This window comes from Gallinula chloropus, assembly GCF_964237585.1.
Source record: "Gallinula chloropus genome assembly, chromosome: 18".
NCBI lineage: Eukaryota > Metazoa > Chordata > Aves > Gruiformes > Rallidae > Gallinula > Gallinula chloropus.
In genome coordinates, this window is record NC_140103.1 from 1,570,001 (window position 1) to 1,592,408 (window position 22,408).

The 22,408-nt window shown below is 39.4% G+C and overlaps 1 protein-coding gene across 1 annotated transcript in view; it reads left to right on the plus strand.

Moving 5' to 3' along the window:
• Window positions 1-22,408, plus strand: part of DENND1A (DENN domain containing 1A) — a gene marked incomplete at its 5' end in the record, with an annotated part of 188,530 nt that overhangs the window by 31,396 nt on the left and 134,726 nt on the right. Inside the window, 2 exons of the mRNA XM_084272711.1 lie at window positions 12,743-12,792; window positions 18,409-18,528. Of these exons, the coding sequence (XP_084128837.1) occupies window positions 12,743-12,792; window positions 18,409-18,528 (170 nt within the window). The remainder of the gene's footprint in view (window positions 1-12,742; window positions 12,793-18,408; window positions 18,529-22,408) is intronic.

A 22,408-nucleotide genomic window follows, 5' to 3' on the forward strand; every position in this document is an offset into this window, starting at 1 on the left:
CCCCAGGTGGTGTAAATAGTAAATATACGAAGTATTTGATACTCACTTCTGAAGCATTTGATACTCAGCTTGGATAGAGCTATCACACCGCATTCAAACAGGGAGTCTTTTTAAGTGAAAGCCTAATAAAACTTAATGTAGGATAGTTATAAACATTTTCCTTGTACAGTGACCCCTCCTGACTAGGTAGTGGTAAAATAGCAGCATGAATGGAAACCTTTGTAGGGGCAGGCAAGCAGTTTGTGCAGTGTGTAAGGAGATCACCTTGTGCCTTGTGTGCAGATAGTGCTGCTGCTGTTGACTGAAGCATTCTGGTGACAACTCACCCTACAAGGACAAAGCTGGGTTCTATGGTCCAAGTCCTGAGAGATGGTGGACAGTACTAAACCACAGGTTTTTGCTGCAGGACGGCGTATGTTCTGAATTCAGAGTATTTTTCTAGACTGGATGTATATCCTTTAATATAGGAAAGTGAAGAAAATATGTTTTCCTCCTTTCCTCCACCTTATTCTGTCATTGTCATGTTGCAATTTGCTTTTTCATTACCTTTTCTTTAGGCCAAGTAGGTGAGAGGTCAGTTTTTTTTCTTAGATATTTCTATTTGTGCTTTTATGTGCTTCTCTACTATCACTTAATTAGTCTAAAAAATGTAGAACCTCTACAAGTCTAATGTCTCTGTGTATGCAGTAGGGTATGCTGTCCCTCTTCTGAGTGCGTTACCAGGCGTTGTGCTAGAGAGAACTGCAAACCTGGAGAAACAAGTGGCAAAAATGATTTGTGTCGTAATAGAACCTTTGACATAATCTGTGCACCCAGGTTCTGTTTCAGAATTATTGGTAAATCTAAGGATTATAGTGGTTAAGTGTTTCTCTGATGAGAGAATTCAGGCAGAGTATCTACTTAGCAGCCTGATGGAGTAGCTAGTTTCAGTAATCCATCAGATCTGCACAGAGCATTCTACGTTTCTTTACTTTACCACTACTCGGGGATTGACTGCAAAAGTCATTGCAGTGGGTATGAGCAGAACAAAATAGTAAGTCAGGCTTTGTAAGTACCCCTGAAAGGAGTTAGTCCTGAACCTTAAGGCGTGCTGAGTGACAAACTCTTTTTTTTTTTTTTTTTCCCCTTTTCTTTTCCCCTTGAAGCTCATAATCCCAGCAGCTCCTCTCCATCAGAGAGCTGAGGTGGAGATCCTGGTTTTCCTGTTTGTTGCATCCATTGATAAGCAGAAAAACATTTGACTAATGTTATGACATCTGTATTTCAGAAATACAGATGGTGGTAGGAGTGGTAGAAGTGCAGAAAAAACCTAAGCTCATTACCCGCAGGTAAATCTTCTGAAGGAGCCCAGGAGCTGGCTTGGGTTTGGCTGGAGAGTACCTGAGAGTGTTCTGGACTCTGAGTCTGTGTGGGAAACCCACATCAAAAGCCAGTGGTCAGAAGTTAGGAAAATTCTGAATAGCAATAGAGGAATAAATGGGTTCAAGTGTGAGGAAATGTAGTTCAAATCACTTTCTAAACAATTTCTGTTTTCTTTTGTGTAAAATCTGAGTCAATATTGGAAGTTCAATAAACACAATTTGATTTTACCACAAATTATTCAGCTGAGTGCAAATATTACTGGCTACAATCGTATGGCCTTTGTTATACAAGGGGTCAGACTAGATGATCATAATGGTCCCTTCTGGCCTTAAAAATCTGTGAATATATGAATAATTTAAAACCTGTCCTGCCAGCCCTTATCCGTTGAGGTAGTCATAGTAAAATCCTGTGGGACTACTCGTAGGAGTAAAGGTTGTGGGATCAGGCCTGAAGTGAGTAATCGTTATCACTTATGTGTAAATTTATTGATAAAACTGTAAAATATTCACTTCAAGTAAAGATGTCTGTCTTTAAAAATGGGAGATGCTCATGCCGTGTGTTCTGTGCTGGCTTGTTAAGCCAGTCATTAGCAAAACGATTAGAAAGTTCTTATGTTTCAGTCTCTGAACTGTTCTGTTCTGTACTGGTGCCATCCATCAGTGTACAAACCATTGAAAAATATTGTTTAAAAACTTGTAATACGTAGAAACAATCTTTGTGTTGTTTCAAAATAACAAAATTCAAGTGCCTAACAGTGTGGTGAGTGTAGGCATAGGAAAATCCTTGCAACTGGATGCACGTAATGGTGTTCCTTGCCTACGACTGGCTGTGTCGCTGTTTGCATGTAGAGGGACACTGGGAAGTACAGTCCTGTGCAAACTGTACAGCTTCTTTTGAAACATGATTAATATAAACATCAGCAGGTAAGTGGTACTGGGAAGGTCAGAGTTACGAATCCACTCCAGGTATGCCATGTCTCTATATTAATAGTCATAAAGTAGTTAAAAGAATTCCTCAGTTGATTAGAGATCATTTTTAAATGAAGATTTTAGTGAGATGACTTAGGGATGAGCTAACACACTCACTTCTGAGTCACTGAGGACTATTTTTGAGACTGTACTACTAAATGAGCACTGATAATACTCTGTCTTGCAGATTCCCCCCTCTTGTAATGAGATTTGCATTGCTTCTTTTAATGTAGCTGTCCTATTGTAACCTAGTAAGGGGAATGTTGTGTAACTCCTAAAGTAGTCAGTAATGCTTCAAAGTTTCATGAGCATGTGGAGGAGGGAACAGTTCTTTGGATTCCCACTCTTGCAACCTGTCTGTCCGTACCCCAGTGTATAAATGCGTTCAAAACGTGATAAAGAAGCTAAAGCTTCACTGAAGGAGCTGTAAAGACAAATAAACAACTGGGAAATCAAAGTGTATTTTTTATTTGTAGAGCATCCTGTAGCATGTAAAGGAGCATCAAATCAGGCAGAAGAGCATGTGCTTTATCTGGACGGCCCATCCTGAGTTCTTGTAGCCAGGTGCTGGTGTATGTAGAGAGTACGAAAGGGAATTCTGGAAGATTGCTGTCCCTTTGGGTGGATTTCAGAGGTGGCAGGGGATTTCCATGACTTACTCATATCAGCAAAGTTGCTTTGTAGAGTTTGGCTTTGGGGTGGCATGGGTGGAAATACACTTGTTATGTGTGAGTTACTTTAAAGCAGGCATAACCTTTTATTTGCTCCACACCTCTCACCCCCAAGTGAAGAACTGCAAGATTACATAATCTGTCTGTTCTTTTCAGGAGGAGCAAGTTTATATTAAGAAGTTGCTCTTCAGTGAAGTCAGATGGTGATTTGTTACTTCAGTTGTCATCTGCATGGTTATCAAATCCAGACTAGACTGTGAGGATGGGAGCCTTGGAGCATACACAACAGAGAAAAGGGGTGAATGACTGTAAAGCAGCCTGAAAGAAAGGATTTGTTGGTGGTTTGATAGATGAGATTTAGTGATGGTCATGCATTCAAATGTAAACGTGTCTGGGCAGCAGTGTAGAACTGGAAGCATATTACAGAGAAAAGTTGGAAATTACTCTGTTAACCCAGGGAAATCCAAAGCTCTTAGCTTTATACTTTGAAAACTTAGGTTTTTAAGTTCAGTCATCTTTGTACATACCAGCTCTCTTTTTCCTCAACTAAAAGCTGCTTTCCATGGCTAATGGATGTTTTTATAGCTTTCAGGGTTTTGATTACCAGTCTCTCTATCATACTGTCATGGTTGGAAAACATTTTTGTGAAAATACTGATACATTTGAAAAGCTGCATTCTCTTATAACCTGCAGACATTTAAGGCAATCACTGACTCCATCTCATCTCTGCAAACTTTAATGTTAGGAAATTCATTCCCTGGGGCCACCAGTGTCCTCATCCCGTATCATCATTTTCTCCTTCCTTCTCCTTTAGAGGCTTCTCCGATTGGGATGATGTGAATGCAGGTCTGAGGAACAGGTACTCTGCACGTCTGAAAACCGGTCAGCTGTTGCCCCCTTTGGGATAGTTGTTCAGTTTTGTTATGTTTCCTCAGCTGCAAAAAGTAGCTAATAGCTGTGTAATGGAGTTGTGAGGTTAGTGACTACCTGTAAAGCTTTTGTACAGCTCTCCAGCTGTGAGGAGGATCTCGGTTCTAGCAATTAGATGACTTCCATGAGATGGCAAATCCATGAATTCTATGAGTTTCTGGTATATGATGTTATACAAACACTGAGCCAGGTAGAGCTGGGGCATTTTTCTTAAGTCATATTTCATCTTTAGGTAACAATTCTAAAAGTATTCTTCTGTTTTCTTAGAAGCACAGTGACATGATGAAACTTTTTCTCAGTACTTCTCAGGAATGATGGATTTTGCTCAGTTGTTGGTAGGGTTCCCAGTCTGTAACTGATTTCCTGCTAAGGACGTCACGAATGGAGAATGTGGATACAGAATGGCTAGCTGAATTCAGCACGTGCTCTGATATTCTCTTTGGTAGCCAGTGCAGGAAGAAATTGGACTCTGATGGTATTCTTCCACAGTTTTTAAATGCTTTGAATTTATATCAAAGATCTCATCAGTGAAATAAGTGAATTTTGCAATGAGAGATGGTGTAGTTTTACAATGAGCTAATTTCTGCACTATGGAAGAGGCAGAAAAGTGATCCTGAAGCGCTGCTTTGTGCAGAGGCAGAGAGGTTGGTGGTGGCAAAGTCTTACCTTTGCTTATTAACCATAACATTCCTCTGTTCTCTTCTTTTAAACTGTTTCCAGCACTGCGAGTTTCTTCACATCCTTTTTCTGGAGCAAAGAACAGCAGATGATTGTTAATGTTGTTTACTATTCATGAAACTGAGTTTTTTGTTTGTTTGTTTCTTTGGGGGGTTTTGCTGGTGGTTTATTTATAACATCCCAGTGATCAATTTTTCCTTTAATTCAGTTTCCCCTCTGTTGTGCCTGGATGCTGCAGAAGTGGGTATGAAAAATTGCACCCTGGTAGAAGAGATTACAGTCTTTAAAAGCCAAACCTGTTGGTGGTTTTTTTTTTCCCCTTTAACAAACAACTCTTCAGTTGGGGCTGAACTCCAGTGCAGGTTTATGAAGGTGTTACATGGACAGTATTTGATTTTAGGTTTAATTGAGGCTCTGGCCCTTCTCTTCTTTACATATTACATTTGGTGAATGGATTCCTATGGCTTGCATTATCTGATTATGGTAAAGATCAAATCAGGCCCAATCTCGTTGTGAATACGACTGAAATCTGATTGGAATAGGATCCCCGTAATAGTCTCCCATGGCCATGGAGTCTGTATTTGGTAAACAGAGCTCATTTCCAATATTCCAGCAGATACTGGTTTAGAGTATTTACCTCCCTGTACTTTTAAAAGGTTAGACAGTGGAAGCGCAGGAGCGATTAACAAAGCCTGATCTCGCCCATTTGTGTAAACAGGGCATTTCTTTTGTGAGCACGTCTTGTTAACTATCCGTTTCAGACCTTTATTGGTGCTTCTTGAATAATTTGTTTAAACTATGCAGTACAGATTCCTTATTTTAGCACTAAGACTTACAAAGGCTTCTTTTAGCAGCCTTTAATTTTGTACTTATGTATGTGACATAGCCTGTGGCTGTGATCTCTACTGTGAATCTGCAGTTGTTTTGGGATGAAAGAAGGAGGCAGCTGGAAACTCAGTAGCTACATCTAGCTGTCTACCTAGAGAAGGCCTTGATTTCAAGTTTATCTAAACAAGCTCGACTAATCCCAACTATCTAGGGGGATCCACTGTCAAAACAAGCAGCATGGCCCTAAGGCAAACACAACCATACAGAAATGAAGGCTGGGACTTCCAATACTCCAATGACTGCATACTGGAGGCTTTTTTTCCTGAAAGAGAGTAAGAGAGGTAGAATTTGCATAATGCCTTTTCATTGGGAACTTTTGGAAAGCTGACAGAGGTCCAGCTTATAGCTCTGTAGCCACAATACCGAGTCTATAGGAGAATCCTTGAATGACCTAACCATATTGAAAGAAAAAATGAAAGCATCGAAGTATAGCCAAGTGAGTGTGGAAAAGAGGGCTGCTGCATTGTCTAACATCTGCTCTACTTCTCGTTAGTTTTGTTCTTTGGTATTCTATGTGGACTTTGGAGAAACCTAAGACAGCCTAACATGAATCCTATAATCTTCCTTCTGAATATTTATGTAGTGTGCCAGCCTCTAAGCTGTCCTTTGCATCTTCCTACTTCCCCCTCATTTTCATGCTCTCAAATGAGGCCAACATTTCAAAAGCTAAATAAATGTTTGTGAATGTTTATAAAAGATTTGCATAAATTTGTCCTTGTTTGACAAAGATCACTTTTTTCTTATGCCAGTTCTGAAATTTTTTAAAGGTTTCAGTGCTTGTCTTGACAACAAAGTCCTGCCTCAGAGAACAATGATTGCTGATTAAGTGGGTATGCAGTGGAGCTGAATAGAGCATTTGAGACGACGCCTAAAAGGGCCAGTCATCCTAAGCCAGAATTATAATATTTAACAAATGGTAAACAAAGTCTATATTTAAAGCTTTGGTTTTGATGCACTATATCTGTGTGAGGAGTCTGTGATTATCTTTTCACAGATAGTAGTTCTCACCTAATTTTTCCTAAATGTGGGAGTAAAAATAGTCCCCATTTTTAGTCACTAATGCTTAAAAAATATTTCATTCAATTAGTATTCTAGCTTTCTGGTATTGACACTTCCTACCTTTACCAGTTGATCGATGTTTATGCACTTAATTGGACCTGAATTTTTTATGCCACTTTGTATAATTGTTCAATTCTTTGTGATGTGAGACTGGACCAATTATTCTTACCAGAGGAGCTGTAGATTTTAAATTTTTTTTAGCATGTTAGCTAAAATCCATTTGTCTTAGAATAAAACTAAATCTTAATTTTTATTGAGGGGCTTTTAGAGACGTTTATGGAGGGGGTCTCTTTGAGAAAAAGCTTAAATATTTTGCTCAGCTTTACTTTCATATTTTTTTTCTACAGGAGAAAAAGTAGTAGTCGTTTCTGTTCTTTTGTTCTATTAGTTGAGAGGTTGAAGTTGTCATTAAGGCAAAAACTAGAGCTACTTCTCTGACACAGTTTTTATCACATCTGCTAGGCCTGTGTCCCAGGAGGAGCTGTGCAGAGCAGTGAATTCAGCATAGGCCCATTATCTACTGTTTTTGCGTGTGTTGTAAAAGGAGTGAGACCTCAGGGAGGCTTGGAGCCTCCTCCCGTGTAATGTCCAAATCAGATTTGAAGGACTGGTGGCAGGAAAGCTTTGGCCTTGGGGTGTGAATTCTAAGAAACAGAGTCACAATTAGGTTTAAAAAATTCAGGGATTTTGAGCTTTATCTTGAAATATGTTTTTAGTAATGCAAGTCGAAAAGTTGCCCATCTGTGCACATATTTTGTACGTTTAAAATATTTAAATGATAGCAGCCCTCAATATGCTGAGGAAATGTTATTTATCTCCTGCTCTTCCTCTCACCAGGACTGGGTATACGTGTTGGGGTTTTTGTTTCTTTTTAAAACCCAGCTTTTTCCTGGGAACAATTGGTTACCTCCAGTGGAACGGTGTTATTTCGTACTGGGGACTGTTCCCTTTCTAACCCTCAGGCAGGCAGAAGTGACTTTTGCAGAAGAAAAACACTCCCCTAATTCAAGCTTTAGAATTGCTCAAAAAGAGATGGTGGATTTTTTTGAATAGCAAGCAAATAGATGAACTAGTGCTGAACAGTTATTAGAAAATATATATATATAATATTAGAAAAATTGCTAAAGTAGAGCTAAACCTACATTAATTTGAGTTAATTATATTAAGCAAATTATGTCCCTGATTTTTGGGGGGTAGAACGTTCTTTTTAAGAACCAGTTACAATTAATTCTTAAAATATTTTCACCAGTATGAAAATGAGTGATGTTCAGCAGTGCTGCAAGGACATAAAAAGATTTTATGATAAAATCAATGCAGGATGAAATTTGACATATTATTAACATGAGCAATTATTTTAAAAAATATCTCTTGTATCAGTTTATTAAAAACTAGAAAAATCTTTAAAATCTAGAGATATCTTATAAGTTTATTGTTCTTTGCTTCCTCTGGTACTTTTTAATTACAGAATTAAGTTGTATAAAGTGCTTGAATTGGAATACTTCTGATTTTTATCTATATCATGGCATTTGTAAATTGATGACAATAATCGGGATATTAACTTTAGGAAAATTTGATAGAAGATAATATAAACTGATGCTAATAATAAATGGAAATTAAGCTTTAAATGTTCAGAACGGAAGAGGTACTTATCCCTGTGTGATAGTTGTGGCTGTGTTCAAGATAGTGGTTGAATTTTTTGGGCTGGCATTGCTTTATTATGTTTATATGACTGTTTTTTCCTGTCCATTGTAAATAGATGCCCTGGTTTTGGTCAGGATGGAGTTAACCATGACAATAGATGTTTTCTAAAATGTTTAAAATAGAAAAACTTGTTACTGAGGTGCTTATTGTGCAGAAAAATGGCCTGTTCCTAGGAAAATGTGTACGAGTTTCTGACCAACAGAATTCATGGTGGTCTAGATTGTTCTGTACTTTTCACCGCCTTTTGGTTTTAAAGAGAGTTCTGGTCAGGTGTGAGTTGGGTATTTGGGTGCACTGGTGAATTCTTAGAGGTGTTGATCCATTGCAGTGGATAATTTAATTAATTGTTAGCTTAAAGTTATTCAGATAGAGGTATTAATATAAGAGAAGTTTACAGCTTTGTGGCTATAAGGTAAATTAATGTACAACCCACATTTCAAAATAATTGGGTAATATTTTGCTTGAGTTAATGTCATAGCACTCTCTTACACGATATTAACACTTCTGCTGTGTTTAAACTTGAGGTTCTTCCTGAGCAGAAATAAAACCAGCTGTAGTTGCTTGCTGGGCAAGCCGGGCCTACAGCTAAAGGCCTTGTCTCAACTCTGGGAAGTCTTTTCAGCTTCATCTTGGTTTTCCCCAGGTTTCCCAATCGGCTTCGAAATACAGGTCCCCAACCTGTTGGTGTTTGTGCTGTACCATTTCTTATTCATCGTTCACCAGCCCCTGCTTGTGGTTTTATTTTTCTCTCTTTGACTTCTTGTTCTATTTGGATTGTGGCATCGTGCGGCTTTCAGAGTAGGCCGTTGGCAGCAGCGAGGGTTTGTGTGGCGTGTTACCAGGGCGTTTGCTACCAATGCTCATTCGAACAAGAGAAGTAAAGCCATTGTGTGTATTTCAGAGGGCCTGAAGTTGTCCCATCGATTTGGAAGTGGGAGCATATAGTGAAAGGTATAAAAATAAAAGTAAAAACAACTGGAGCTGAGACACAGCCTGTGTATTAAATTCACCAGCAAATATGCTGTATTATTCAGCGATGAGCTTTCTTTACTATTTCATCTCCACTTATAGATGACTTGAGATGCAGGCCAAGGGTGCATTGTGTGTATGTAACAACCTTGCTTTCCATAGGCTTTTCAAGCCTCTCTCATGTGTGTGTGGAGGAAATCCTTTCAGAGACTGCCTCACCTTCATAAATTGCAGCGTGACACAAAAGGGCTGAGCGCTGTGTTCCTGCCTCATTTATTTTGAAAACTTTGCTACTGAAACCAAACTTAATCAATGAGCTCTGTGTTGTCTCCGATAAGTTATGTACTGGCTTTATTGATTGGGAAGGATTTTAGAAAACCCGTGTGGGGTTTATAATGTCAGCAGTGTTTTGATTATGAAAAGAGTTGGAACCTTGGGACGAGGAACCAGGTGGTGTATGTCCTAAAGCCACTGGTGACACGGCTGGGCTGAATCCCTCAAGGGACACAGTTCATGCCCTGCACTTTAACTGTGCTGACTGGCTGCTATAGATGCACTTTTTGCTCATTAAAATGTTAAAAATCAAACTGCATGTAAAAAGATTTGTGAAAATATAAACTTGGGGATTGATCCAGAAAACTGGCATGTGATACCCTGGGGACGCTGGTTTCAGCTACTGGGTAATTTACACTTATCAGCTGCCTGTCCTGGATTGTTTTGGGTTTTTTCCTTTTCTTCTTTTTAGGGTGTTTTCCTTTAGAGACATTTATATAGGTTTTTCTTTAAGAAAATAGGCATAGGGGAATAAAATAAGAAAACAGGCTATTGATACTAGCTCTGTGTTTTCATGACAGGTAAAAACATAAAAAGGATTGAAAGCTGCTGACACGGAGGGCTTCTAGTTTGGTTTTGTTAGGATTTTGGTTTGAAATTGGAAAGAATTTATGCTTTCTCTAGGCCATCAGTAACCACCCGCCTCAAGAGGTCTCGTAGGAAGTTGTGTGTTATGGAGGCATTGGTAAGCTTTCAAGCTGAGCAGTATTTAAAGAGAAGAAAAAAAGCAGAGAAAGCATTACATTTGTAGTAACGAGCTTGCAACTTGAGGAAAAATTGATAGTTCTCCGGTAATTGTATTTCTTACACGCAAAAGATTAGCAGTTTTGCTAATTAAAAACTAATTCTGGATCTGTGTTGTGTTTTTTTTAATAGTTAAAATTCAAAAATACGTCTGTGGTTAACTTACATTCTAAAAACCACATAATAGTATCACTGTGAAACCTTTCTTTAAAAGACAAGGCAATGTATGGTGGCACATATTCCATATGTTGCCTGTGTATGTGAAAATTTCATTTTCTGTGTTTAGGAAGCTATAAATATCAAGAAACAAGTGCAAAGTAAGTCTTGAGTAATACGCTATTATCCTACAATAACACAATGCTGATGAGATGCTAAAGTGCTTTATTATGTGAATGCTTTTGCTTGCAGTTGTAGTAATTATTTAAACCATCAAATTAATGGAGAGAATATATTCTAGCATTTTGAGGTGACTGGTGACTTTTTATCTTTTAACACTTTATTTCAGAGTGCTGTGCAGCAGCTGCATGGGTATATTTCTAAAAACCAGATATACAGACATGATTTGGGGAGAATTTGTAGCGATAAGGCTGATAAAAATGTGGGCACTTTACACTCCTGTGATTGTAATTTTGATTCTTTAAAAATTCTGATTTTTTGTTGTTGTTGTTGTTGTTAGCTTGGGTATTTTGGGTTTTCTTTATTTGTTTAAGATTTTATGCTCTGAGATTTCAGTTGTGGGTAATGGACAACTCTGCCATAGGTAAAATTTCTCAGGTTGTACTTTTTGTGTTTAAACAGCCGGGTCATTCAGCAGACAGAGGATCCTTTTGGAAGGCAGTGAGGGTCTGTGAAGGGTGAACCCGATCACATTAATGAGGCCTTTCCTATCCAGGCATCATTTTGTATGAAAATACATATTCCTGCAGAGTTTACTCTGAAACCTGTACAGCTCCTTCCCAAGTTCCTCACTGAAATTGAAAGGAGGGTACTCCTTTGCTTTACATGGCTTGCTTCAATAGATCCTTTCTTGTTCTTTAAAACAGGAGGTTGTTAAATAATCTATCAATAAACTGTCAAGAAGTCAAAGTTTCCATATCTGTGTCTGCCTGAAATCTTAAGAACTTGCCACATTTTAGTTGTCAAGAAACGTCCAAGGAAGAGTCTATGAGCAGTTGAGCCTGAAACCAATGCTAAGCCTGGGCTGTGCTTATTTGAATTATGTAGGAGGAACATGTTCCTGCAAGGGAGTCAATATGTTTTCTGCTTCATTGGATAGGTTATTAGATTGATGTAGTTTATTTGTTGAATGATGGCATTGGTTTTAGGAATAAATGAAGTGGGAAGCATCAGTTTAGTTATTGAGGATAATTTATTACTACTGGTCAGAAAAGTGTTGAATTTATCAGAGGGTTTGTCTCTTAGTCAGGGTTGTCTTGTTTCAGCTGAAAACAGAAATGCAGTTTACATTTCAGGTCCTGAAATATTTAAGTCTGAAGGAGAAAGAGCCATGAATTGGGTGGTACGAAAGGTCTGTAAACTGGAAGGACGTTATGGTGGGTTGTGGGTTATAGAATTCAATTTTTGAATATTGGAGTACAGTATAATGTAAATGGATGAGTTTTGTCCATGAATAGGGTTTTGGGACTAACACACTGGGACTAACACACTGCTGGTTTTGCCTCCTTAATGACTGTGTTTGCTTAAAGTTGTAAAGTTGAAAATTAGTAATTTCTCTGCTGATCATGTTTTCAGTGTTCATATTCATGCTTTTTGTCTGGTGTCACACACAGGCTATGCTTAAAAGTTTCTCTGTGGTGCATCATTTTGAAAATCATTTGTAGGTTAAACAATCTCTATTAATTTTCATGTGCATTGTTTTCATCAGGCTTTTACCACTCAGATTTTCTTTCTGATAGCAGTAGGCAACGTTAAACATTCCTGCTATGAGACCTATTGGCTTTATCTTTTGTTATTTTTCTTGCTGATGTTAGGAAGTATTCTCTAATCCCCCAGACCTCTGTTCCTAGGTAACAGTCAAAAGCTGTGCCAGCAGAAGTGGTCCTGCCAGGCCAAACCCATGTGGTTTGGTGTTATTCACTATGATCCATATGGTCAGGGTAGAGAGTGTCCCCAGAGAGGTGTTAACACTCAACAACCCAACCTCCTCCTACTCTGCAGAGAATTGCTGGATGGCTCCTGCTGCCTGCCCATGTGTGAATCTTGATTAATTTTTCATTTTTAATGAAGTTTGATCATGTTTATTATTTCACATGATTGACTGCCTGGTACTCCTTCCATGTAATTGATAAAGCCCATATTTCTTCATCTGTCTCTTATTTCTTCAGGGCAAAGTTGTGAAATTGTGTGATGTGGTTAATATTAGATTTATTGGTCCCAATAGATGTATAAATTATCTCTTTTTTTTTTTTCTCTCCACAGGAAGTTCTACAGACTTTGACCAAGTTTTGTTTCCCCTTCTATGTGGACAGGTAGTGTTAGCTTTTCAAACTTTACAAGAAAATAAGCTTGTCAATAAAACCACTGTAGAAAATAAAAACCATACCATTCTTAATGTTCTGTCTGCTTGACTGTGATTTAAAGCACCCAAGTGCAAATTATAGTCTTAGAATCGCTTTTTCCTGGGGTTTTTATGGGCGCCATCAAAAAAAAGAGTTTTAAAAGTTTGATCTGTTCTTACTGTGGCAGCAGAAAGAGTGCATGGGTTTCTCCTTCTGTGGAGTGCTTGGGTGTGAAAATGTTTGGGGAGTAATTGTCAGATATGCCTACTATTATCACAGCTTTGTGTATGTATCTCTCTTACTTCTTAATTGCCAGAATTTGGGCAGGATAATGCCCAAATTTAAAAAAGGTGCTTTAAATTTAAAAAAGGCCTTTCAGTGTTCTTGGAATACTGGGGTTTTCCTTGGTGGCTACTTAATAAAGCTTCTAATTCTGGGGGGAAATTGTAAACTTACACTGGATTTGACAGAAACTGTGAATATTTAATTCTTGTATTTTAGAAAACTCCAGAACTTTTTTAGGTTTTTAATTTGGCTTTTACTGTGAGTTGGTTATTTTTGAGGGTTTTGTGACAAGAAGCAGCATTGAAATTTTGCAAGGATGCAGCACTGGTCATAGCGCCCAACAGCACCATTGGGTTGGTTGGCATCCCTTGTCTTTGGTCAGGTACCATGCTGGATGGTTTTGATTGATGAAATTAACCTTGACTGTGATTAAACTATGAGCAATCTTTTGCTGATTTCAGTGAAATCTGTGATATTTACAGTAAGAATTGATTTTCTTTAGAAACCAACATCCATTTCTAACACCACTTTGTGTGTGAGCTGTTGTTTGATATTTTTTCCTTAATTTTTAAAAAAAATTCTTTCCCCCACCCATCAGCCATCTGGCACTTCTTGGTTACCTTGAAACACTGCTCCCTGGTTTCTGTGAATGGAGATGAAGTCTCTCTGCATCTCCAGAGACAGGAGGCTACACAATAAAACCACTGCCACACTTTGTCCTCGGATGGAGTGAGCCGGGGCTGGAGGAGCTGAACAGATCCTGCAGAGGACACGCTCTTTCAACCCTCCAGGTGGTTCCTGCAGATCAGGGCTGAGAGCCCTGGGTGAGGCACTGCTGGAGACAGTATTATTACCAGGGCCTCTGCTGTACCTGATTTGTACATAAAAAGAGAATTTGAATATCCTGGGCTGCCAACATGAGCTACTTAACCAGTGCTTGTTGACTCAGATGATCTTTAAAAGCCACAAATACTTCTTATAATTTGGAATCACTTTATGCTGATCGTATTTTCCCTTTCCTAAGGCGAGGGAGCAGGGAAGTACTTACATGTATTTTTCTAATGTATGTGTTTCTAGAAGAAGTATTTATGCTTACTGTGTGTAGGTTTATTGTACCTAGGGGTTTTGTTTGTTGTTTTGCTTTTTGTTTTTCCCCAGCAATATAACATTTTGAAAGATAATAACACTGAAAACCCATATGGGGTGCAAATGAGAACATAATGAAAAGTGATTCCCATCTCTGGATTTGCGTGTTTGACTGAATATCACAGACTGTCACTGGAAAGACTGTAAACTCACCATTTTGAACAGAAAGGGGAGATCGTAACCCATAGCATTACAATGTAATGAATAATTCAAAGTTAAGAAGGGACTTTCTGTGCTCTGGAAGGTAGAGGATGCCCCAAGTTAAGGGTATGGCAGCTGAAAGGAACCTGTGTGCTGCTTCTCTTTCCCATGAAGAGATGTGCATGCCCACACACACACATTCATAGGGTGTGCATAGGTATCGTGTAAGGAAACACTTGTTGTAGCTCTCTGTGATGTAAATTTGACTTGGCTTTGAACTGTGGGTGTGAATTAACCTGTCAGAGCAAGAAGGTAACCAGTCTTGCCTCACTGAGTGCAAGTTAATTGATAAAGAGAAAATTACAGGGCATCACAACTGCAAACTGTTGTTTGTCTTTGAGCTACTTCTGAGTGTAGAGCCGACTAAATGCCTGTTCTCAGAGGCTGTTTTGGGAACTCAACAAGTGACAAACTTGCCATAGTTGGTCTTTTCTTTTCCCTATTTACTATTAACCAGCTACTGAGTATTTATGTACACATTTCTTATATTGCATTAAAAATAGCCCCATAATGAAGTTCCTTCAGCCAGTGCTTTACTATCCCCCTCAGTCTTCTCCATGAACACTTGTTCTCCTCTCAGTTGAAAGGAAATTGCTTCTAGAAGAAACTGTTTTCAGTCACGTCAGAAAGGTCCTCACAGTCATGTCTTGCAGAGTTGACTAGCACTCTCTAGTGGGATTGTAACCCTCTGTACCTGCCTGAGAAGTGGTATGCTGGATCAGATCTCCAGCTACTCTAATTCTTAGTCCTCGGGGATTTTATTCTATATTATTTTGTTCATTCTGAACAAAAAGAGGAGAAACATTGAGGCAGTTTCAGTAGAGGCTCTCCAGATACTTAAGGTGCTGTTCCCAGTTAACGAGGTTGCCATGTTGTTAGCCATGACAATGGCTATGTCAGAGACTGGAATGTCTCTGCAATGTTGAGAGGCTTAAAATTATTATTATTAATGTAACAGTGGAGATACTGGATGACTTTTCAAATAACTTAGGAACTTGGGGTAATACCTTCTGTTGGAGTCGTGCCCTGCGTAGGGTGCCTCTTCAGGATCAGGGTGAGTTACGATGAAGGGATACTGATACAAATGATCAGAAACATGCAGTCACTGAAGAATAGACACTACTTTTCCTTTCACCAGCTCAGAGTCCAAACTAGCATGATCAGCCATAGTTCTCAGATTTTCAATCCCTGCTGGAGTCATGTCCCCAGTTCATACCTCGTGTGTGCCAGCTTTTACTTGGGGAAATTTAATTTACTTAACTATGTTCTGATTTGTGTGCAGTATTAGGCCAGGTTTTCAGTGGAAGCTTCTTGGTGGTAGAAATGTGCTCAGCAGTACTGGAATTGAGTTTTGCTCTTTGACTTTGCTGTTAAACAGTGATATGTCTTTGACAAGTGCTGAGAAACAACAGATGTCTTCCCCTACCTGTGTGTCTTCTAAGGGTCCATATTTTATAACACAGGTGGCAAAAGCTGAAGATATTATTGCCTTTGCTAGTTCATAGCTTCAACTGATGGTAGGACACCAAGCTTTTGAGGCAAGTCAAGATCTTCTGCACATCTGCAGGTGTGAAGAACTATGAGGATTAATTTGCTTTAGATAGAGCTATTGATGGGAGATTCACTCTTCCTCTTTCCCCTTCCATCCAACCCAACTTCTGTCTGCCCATTTAGAGATGAGGTTTATGGTGCTTCCATCCTGTTAGGCTCTAAACAGACATCCTACCCATATGAAAATTAAGATCTTGGGAATAGCCCTTGTTATGTTGGGGAAGTTTATCCTTCTCTGTGAAGAACTGACAGCTGGAACTTGAGCAAGACCTATCGGGCATCTTTAGTTTCTGCAGATCACATAAATGCATGAATCTTCTAGGCTTGCTTTGGAGGACCTTACCAACTTGTCACAGTTGTTTATTAAACAAGCCTCTCCTTGCTGCAAATGAAGCATGGGGTTTTTTTCCCTGTTCCATAATTTTAATTGTCAGCTGGAATGCTATTTCTCACCCGCTCTCTGCTCTCAACCTTGTTAAAATTAAGCATATAATCCCCTTTTAAAACACCGTACTGAAATCACCATAGTAACATTACACCCAAGCTTTACAGATAAAACACAACACCAGTAGGGGATTTTTTGGTATCCCCCAGCAGCTCAGTGGTTTATGGAAATAGTTGCTCTGTTGACATTTAGAATTTGGTAGGATGATAGTACTTACGCTGCCTAATTCTCAGACTACTGAAATGCTTTTAAATACCTGCCTTTGTGTTCATCTGTGACTCTGGAGTACTTCTTTGCCTTCATCACTGCATGTTTTTCCTTCTCTGTTTGGAATCCATCAGAGGATTCCCCTTCCTAAGGTGGGCAGTGACATCTATCCAAGTCAGATCCAACTTCTATTTCTGAGAGTCTCATTTATTTTTTTTTTTTTCCCCTCTAGGCACTGAGTGGATAATCTTCCACATAAACTGTTTATTGCATTGTCTGTGGCAGGATAGAAGAGAGAATATTTGCTTGCTTTTAAGGCTTTTGACTGTTAGTTAAGTGGCCTTGAATATAATGGGTGGCTGTTGGTAGAACTGACAGGTAAAGATTCATGTGTAAATGCAGGTTAGTTTGCTCAGGCCTCAGTAAGCCTAGAACAAGGTAGAATACAACCTGAAACAAGTGTTAATTTTGTATTGTTATGAAGTCTCAAATAGATCTAAAATTGGAATGAAAAGTCCTCTAATAATTTTATTAGTTCTACCTTCACTACTAAATGTCAACATTTCTGTCAATCAGTAAAATTCTGGCTCTAGAAACTGGGAGGTGAATTGGGCTTGGTTGATATGGAATCTGGCATCACTGTACACAAACATTTGATTAACTTTAGGCAAATGTGACAATATCTTAAGAGTGTCCTTAATTTTGATAATAAATAACATTTAGAAAGTGCTGTCTTTTAAATGTGAAGTATCTTGTTTTGATCTTCTCTTCCTATTTTGAGCATCACCCATTAATGGTAAAATACAGATGGGAATCACACTATCTTTAAAGACAGGAGTTTTTTAAGCACTGTGGGTTTTTTGTTTCTTCGGGTGGTTTGGTTCTTGGGTTTTGTGGTGTTTGTGGGTTTGGTTTGGTGGTGGTGGTTGTTGGTTTTGGATTGTTGGTTTGTTTTCCAAAACTCTATGTTCCTATAGTTATACTTCCACTGTGTGGGAGTGGAAGCCAACTTCTAAGGATGTTCTGAGTTCACTTGTGCTGGTCTTGAAGAGCTGTTAAGCTCTTTCAGATGAGGCAAATGGCTCAATTTTGAAAAATCACCTATTAAGTCCCACAAAATTATAGTCATGGTTGGGTTTATCACAATGTATTCTTCATTCCATATTATCTTCTCTTCCTTTGCACACTATTCCAGTCTGTCTTTTAACTTGTTGCCTAGCTGGTAAAGGAGAGTCCTCTGGCATGGCTCCAGTTGCTGAACTTTTTGCAGTGAGGTATCTGGATACATGCAGAATTAGTAGATGGATAATAAAGCTTCTGCAAATTGATATCCAAGTCCTGAAGAAGCTTAGCATGTTGTTAAACATTGTCTTTCTCTTAGAGTAAACCAATTCTCAAATGAAGGGTAAAGAAAGATTTTGGGTTATATGAGAGAACATGGCTTTGGTTTGTGCAGTGTGTACTGCACTGAAGATGGTTGATAGTCATAATAACCATTTTCATTTAACGACAAATGCATTTTTAGTATCTTCCCACACTTAAAAAATGGGGGAAAAACAACCCAGCCAAAAATACTTCTTCCCTCACCCAGCAACTAGCATATTTAAGGTTCTAGAGGGTGTATACTCTTAACTTCTCAAAAAAGCTCTTCTGAAAGAGGAAATGTTATAGGGTCAATGACTTTGACTAGATGCTTGTGACACAGAATTAGCTCAGCATTAATTTTTTTCTCTTAATCTCTTTATTTTCAGCCATGCAGTTAACCAAGTGGGGCAGAACTTCACATTTGTGCTTACAGACATTGACAGCAAACAGAGGTTTGGATTCTGTCGCTTATCTTCTGGGGCCAAGAGCTGCTTCTGTATCTTAAGGTAGGTCTGTGGCTTGGCTTTTGGCTGACTCTAGGAAACAGTGTTTGACTTTGCTGTGTTACACTGCAATTATCATTTCCAGCTGTTGAAAATTGTATTCCTATCTGGTCCTCAGAGTCACTGCTCCTCTGCAGAAGTGATGCAAAATATCTTGCACTTTGAGTTGCTCTTAGATAACTGTATTTGTTTGTAGTCAGTGTTCTTGAGTTAACAGTGTGGAAAAAAAGAAGTCTCTCTGCAGTAATTTGATATGACATAGCATGATGGCAGCTGTTATCTGTAGCTGTCACAACTGATCTTGTGAAGACATTCTGTGGACATCTGGAAGTGCAAGTTTTATTAACAAAGCATCTGGGGGTAACAGAGAATGCCACTGGTGTTCTCCACATCCTAAAAGTTGTATGTATGAGCTTTACTCTGTCCTGGTGAGGGTTTGGGGAAGTTTGTAATAATAAAGGCTGGTAGTGGAAGTTGGAAAGAATGGAAAGTATCCATAGAAGATTTACATGTGGCATCTGGCCTGTCTTGTTTTAAAAACATTAAACGTGGTCTGTCTTCTGCTTTCTGCTTGTTCCACATTCATGAGGAATTTGAAGTTTTGGAGCTATGGCCCAGGTAAAGGCAGCTCAGAGCTGACTCTGAACAGGAGATAGGAGACTGAGCAACTGCTCAAGCAATCACAAATGAGGACAGTTTCCTCTGAGCCATTGTAGACATCTGTCTGGGCTGTCTCTGGTTTGCTTTTCATGTGAGAGAATCCAGTGTAAGAACAAGAACTTGTCTTCATCCTGAGAGTACTGTGTGTTGCATGTGACAGGGTGGGACCTTCTGTATATATGATCTCTCTGGAGAATTCCAGGGATAACGTTGCAAAATCTAGGAGCACCAATCAAGTCCAAGGACACTTCTCCTTTCATGGGTTGCATACAGCAATGCCATGGAATAGAGTGTGGATTGATGGGTGTATTTAGAATTAATATGTCTGTGCCGTCTATGCTGGCACGAGGCTGGTGAAGATCCCAAATGCCTGTTGCCTTGTACTTCAACATTATACTGATGACAGTGATCTGCTAACTAGGCCTTCCTTGGAGAAGCTTAGTATTTGGAGAAATGGTTGTGAAACCTACCAAAATCGCTAATTAATGGTGTGGGAGGCAGGGTGACAGGTGTTTTCTCAGTATCTTCCTTCGTTCTTTCTTTTCCCTAGTAGACATTTCAACTATTATTAGCTCTGGCAACCCAGCAATGTGCACCGTTCACTGAGGAGAGGAAGGTATTTCCTAGCTGCTTCCCCATCGCTGCTGCCCTGTGCAGCTGGGGAGCTGATTCACTCTCGTGGGAAGTGTCTGGTTGTGTAAGGTAACTTTTCCTGTTAATGACATATGAAAGGGGAAGCACCGTTCAAAAACAAAATCTGAATGAGGAGTAGTATGAGTCCTTTCTTGATCTCTCCTGGATAAGAGTTCTTTGCTGTCAGCTCCCTTATGTTGAGTGAATGCCAAGAAGAAATGGAGGAGTTATGTTGTAGTTAAATGCCTTCTGCTTCAACTCATAACCAAAAAAACCCCCAAGACTTTGAGTGCATTTAGAGCAGTCGATGAATTAGGACTCTGAGCTTTGTTCCTATTGCTTCTTTCTCCTGTGAGCCAAGGAGAAAATGAAATTTCATCATTAATGCAAGTGAGAATAAGTTTTAGAGGACAATAAAGAATGTAAATCAGCATTACACAGATTCACCTGCTCTGTTCCCCAGACCCATTGTCGATGTGAATCTTCTCAGTGTCCTTTATGAGGTAGAGGATGCTGAGTGGTAAAAGGATGGGTCAAAACATGCTGAAGAATGTGAGAATGGTGTGAAAAAGCAAAGGGGAATGAATAGAATGTTTGTTTGTTTTTAAATTACAGGTTGGATGGCATCAAGTTTCAAGTCATTCTGCTCAGTGATAGCATAAGTATTGATACTGTTGATCATTAGAGATGATATTTACATGTTTATCAGTCAGAGAGTTTATGGGTCTGGCCCTAGTGAAGTGGTTTGGAGGTGTGGGAAATCATCACATGCTTAGGTTTGTTACTGCAGAGGAGCAGGAGAAAAAGGAAATTCTTTTCACTCAACCAGTGCTTTAAAAAAAATCTCTGCAGAGGTCTGGAAGGAAAGTTTAAAGCTGAGGCAATCCTCAGAAGGCCAGAAGTCAAGGTCTGGACTTTGAGATTTAAAACCCAGAGACTTCTTCATGTGGATGTGAAGTACAGTAAAGGCGCCTCTTGGAGTTCACTGGCAGTCAGGTTATCCGTGCGGATGTGGCTTCTGTGCCCAACAGAAAGGCAGTTTTACTGCCTTTTACTGAGTAACTCTTGGTTATTTTAACTGGTACAGTTTAGAAATCTGCTTTCAAGATAGTTTGCATAGTCCTGTTCCTGCTGTGGAGAGCATCACACAGATTTATGGAAATGTTTGATTTGAGTTTAAAAACTGCATCTTTTGGGTGTTCTGTGATTTTCTGTTAATGTAGAACCACCGAGTCTCTCTTACTCTCTTTCCTTTTCCCTTCACCTGATTTCTAGCTAATCCTGAAGCTAGAATGATGAGATCTTGGAGGTGGCAGGGAGTTGTAGAGCTCTGCAGCAGTTACTGCTTTCTGCAGTTCGACAGCAGAGGGCAGGCAGAAGCACAGAACAGCGTCAGAGGGTCTGGGGGGGACTGGGGGTTCTAAACAGTGGCCTGAATTAAAAACCCCACAAGCTCCCACTGCACATCAAAATCCCCCGGGTGGCTTGGAATTCTGGATTGCTTTTGCCAGTGCAGTTTGTTACAAAGCTTAAAATGTGCTTCTGAATGATTCTCTTTTCCAAAGAAGGGATGCACAGTAAGTTGAGAACTAATGTCCAAGTCATCAGATTCTGTGTTCTGATTTGGTAATTTTGATACCCTAGAATAATACCAACACCCAAAGATTTTTTTTCTTCCCAAGACTTCACTTCAGGACTTCAGAATCCCAGGATTTGGGCGATATGCAACAAACCCTGTTGGATATTCATCAGGAAGCTGATTTTTAATTCGTTTGCTTGTTTCTAGAGGTTTGCTTTACTCTAACTTTGCCTCAGATTTGGCTTGGGCTTTTGAGGGTGAACAATAGAGATAGTTCTGAATTTAGTGAAGGGTTGGAGTCTTATTACATTCCCAAACTGCCATCACTCACTGCTCTGCAGCGTCATCTTCATCTCCTTACCCAGGCGGGTTCCCTGCTCTGTGGTCTGAGCTCTGAAGAGGCACTGATGGCTTGGGGCCTTGTTTTGACGGGCAAGTAACGCCTGAGCCGGTTTGCATTAGTATCAGTAAGTGCTCTGAAAGGAGTTGTGTTTTGCTTTACAATCTGGTTTCTCAAAGCTTAAGTGTACAAACACTGTTGTGCACAGTCTGCTCACAGAGGACGGAGATAAAATGCTCAGGGCTGAAAGGCCTGAAGCGTCAGACTTCCACCTGGGCTCCTTCCGATGGGCTGGAGATGGGTGAAGAAAATGAAGCCAGGGTTATAAAGCTGTTAAGGGAGTGCTGGCCATACCAAACACTGAACTCTACTGACACACTGAAACATGAAATTCCTTTTTTAAGTTTTTTTTCTTCTTTTTTCCCCTTCCCTTCAGAGAAAGATGGCAAGGTCTGGCACGGAGACGTTATTCATTGTAGCTGGGTTTCTGTCTGACTCAGGGTAGAATCTCAGGCTCCTGACAACTTCGACTTTCTGTGCAGTCATGAAGGAAGAAAAAGTTCTGCTTTAGGAACATAAAAATGTTGTTAACTCTGTCTGAATAGCTTTTTTACTTACTAACAATATTGCACAGTGTTTATGTCATACAACTAACAAGTAAATTTTTTAAG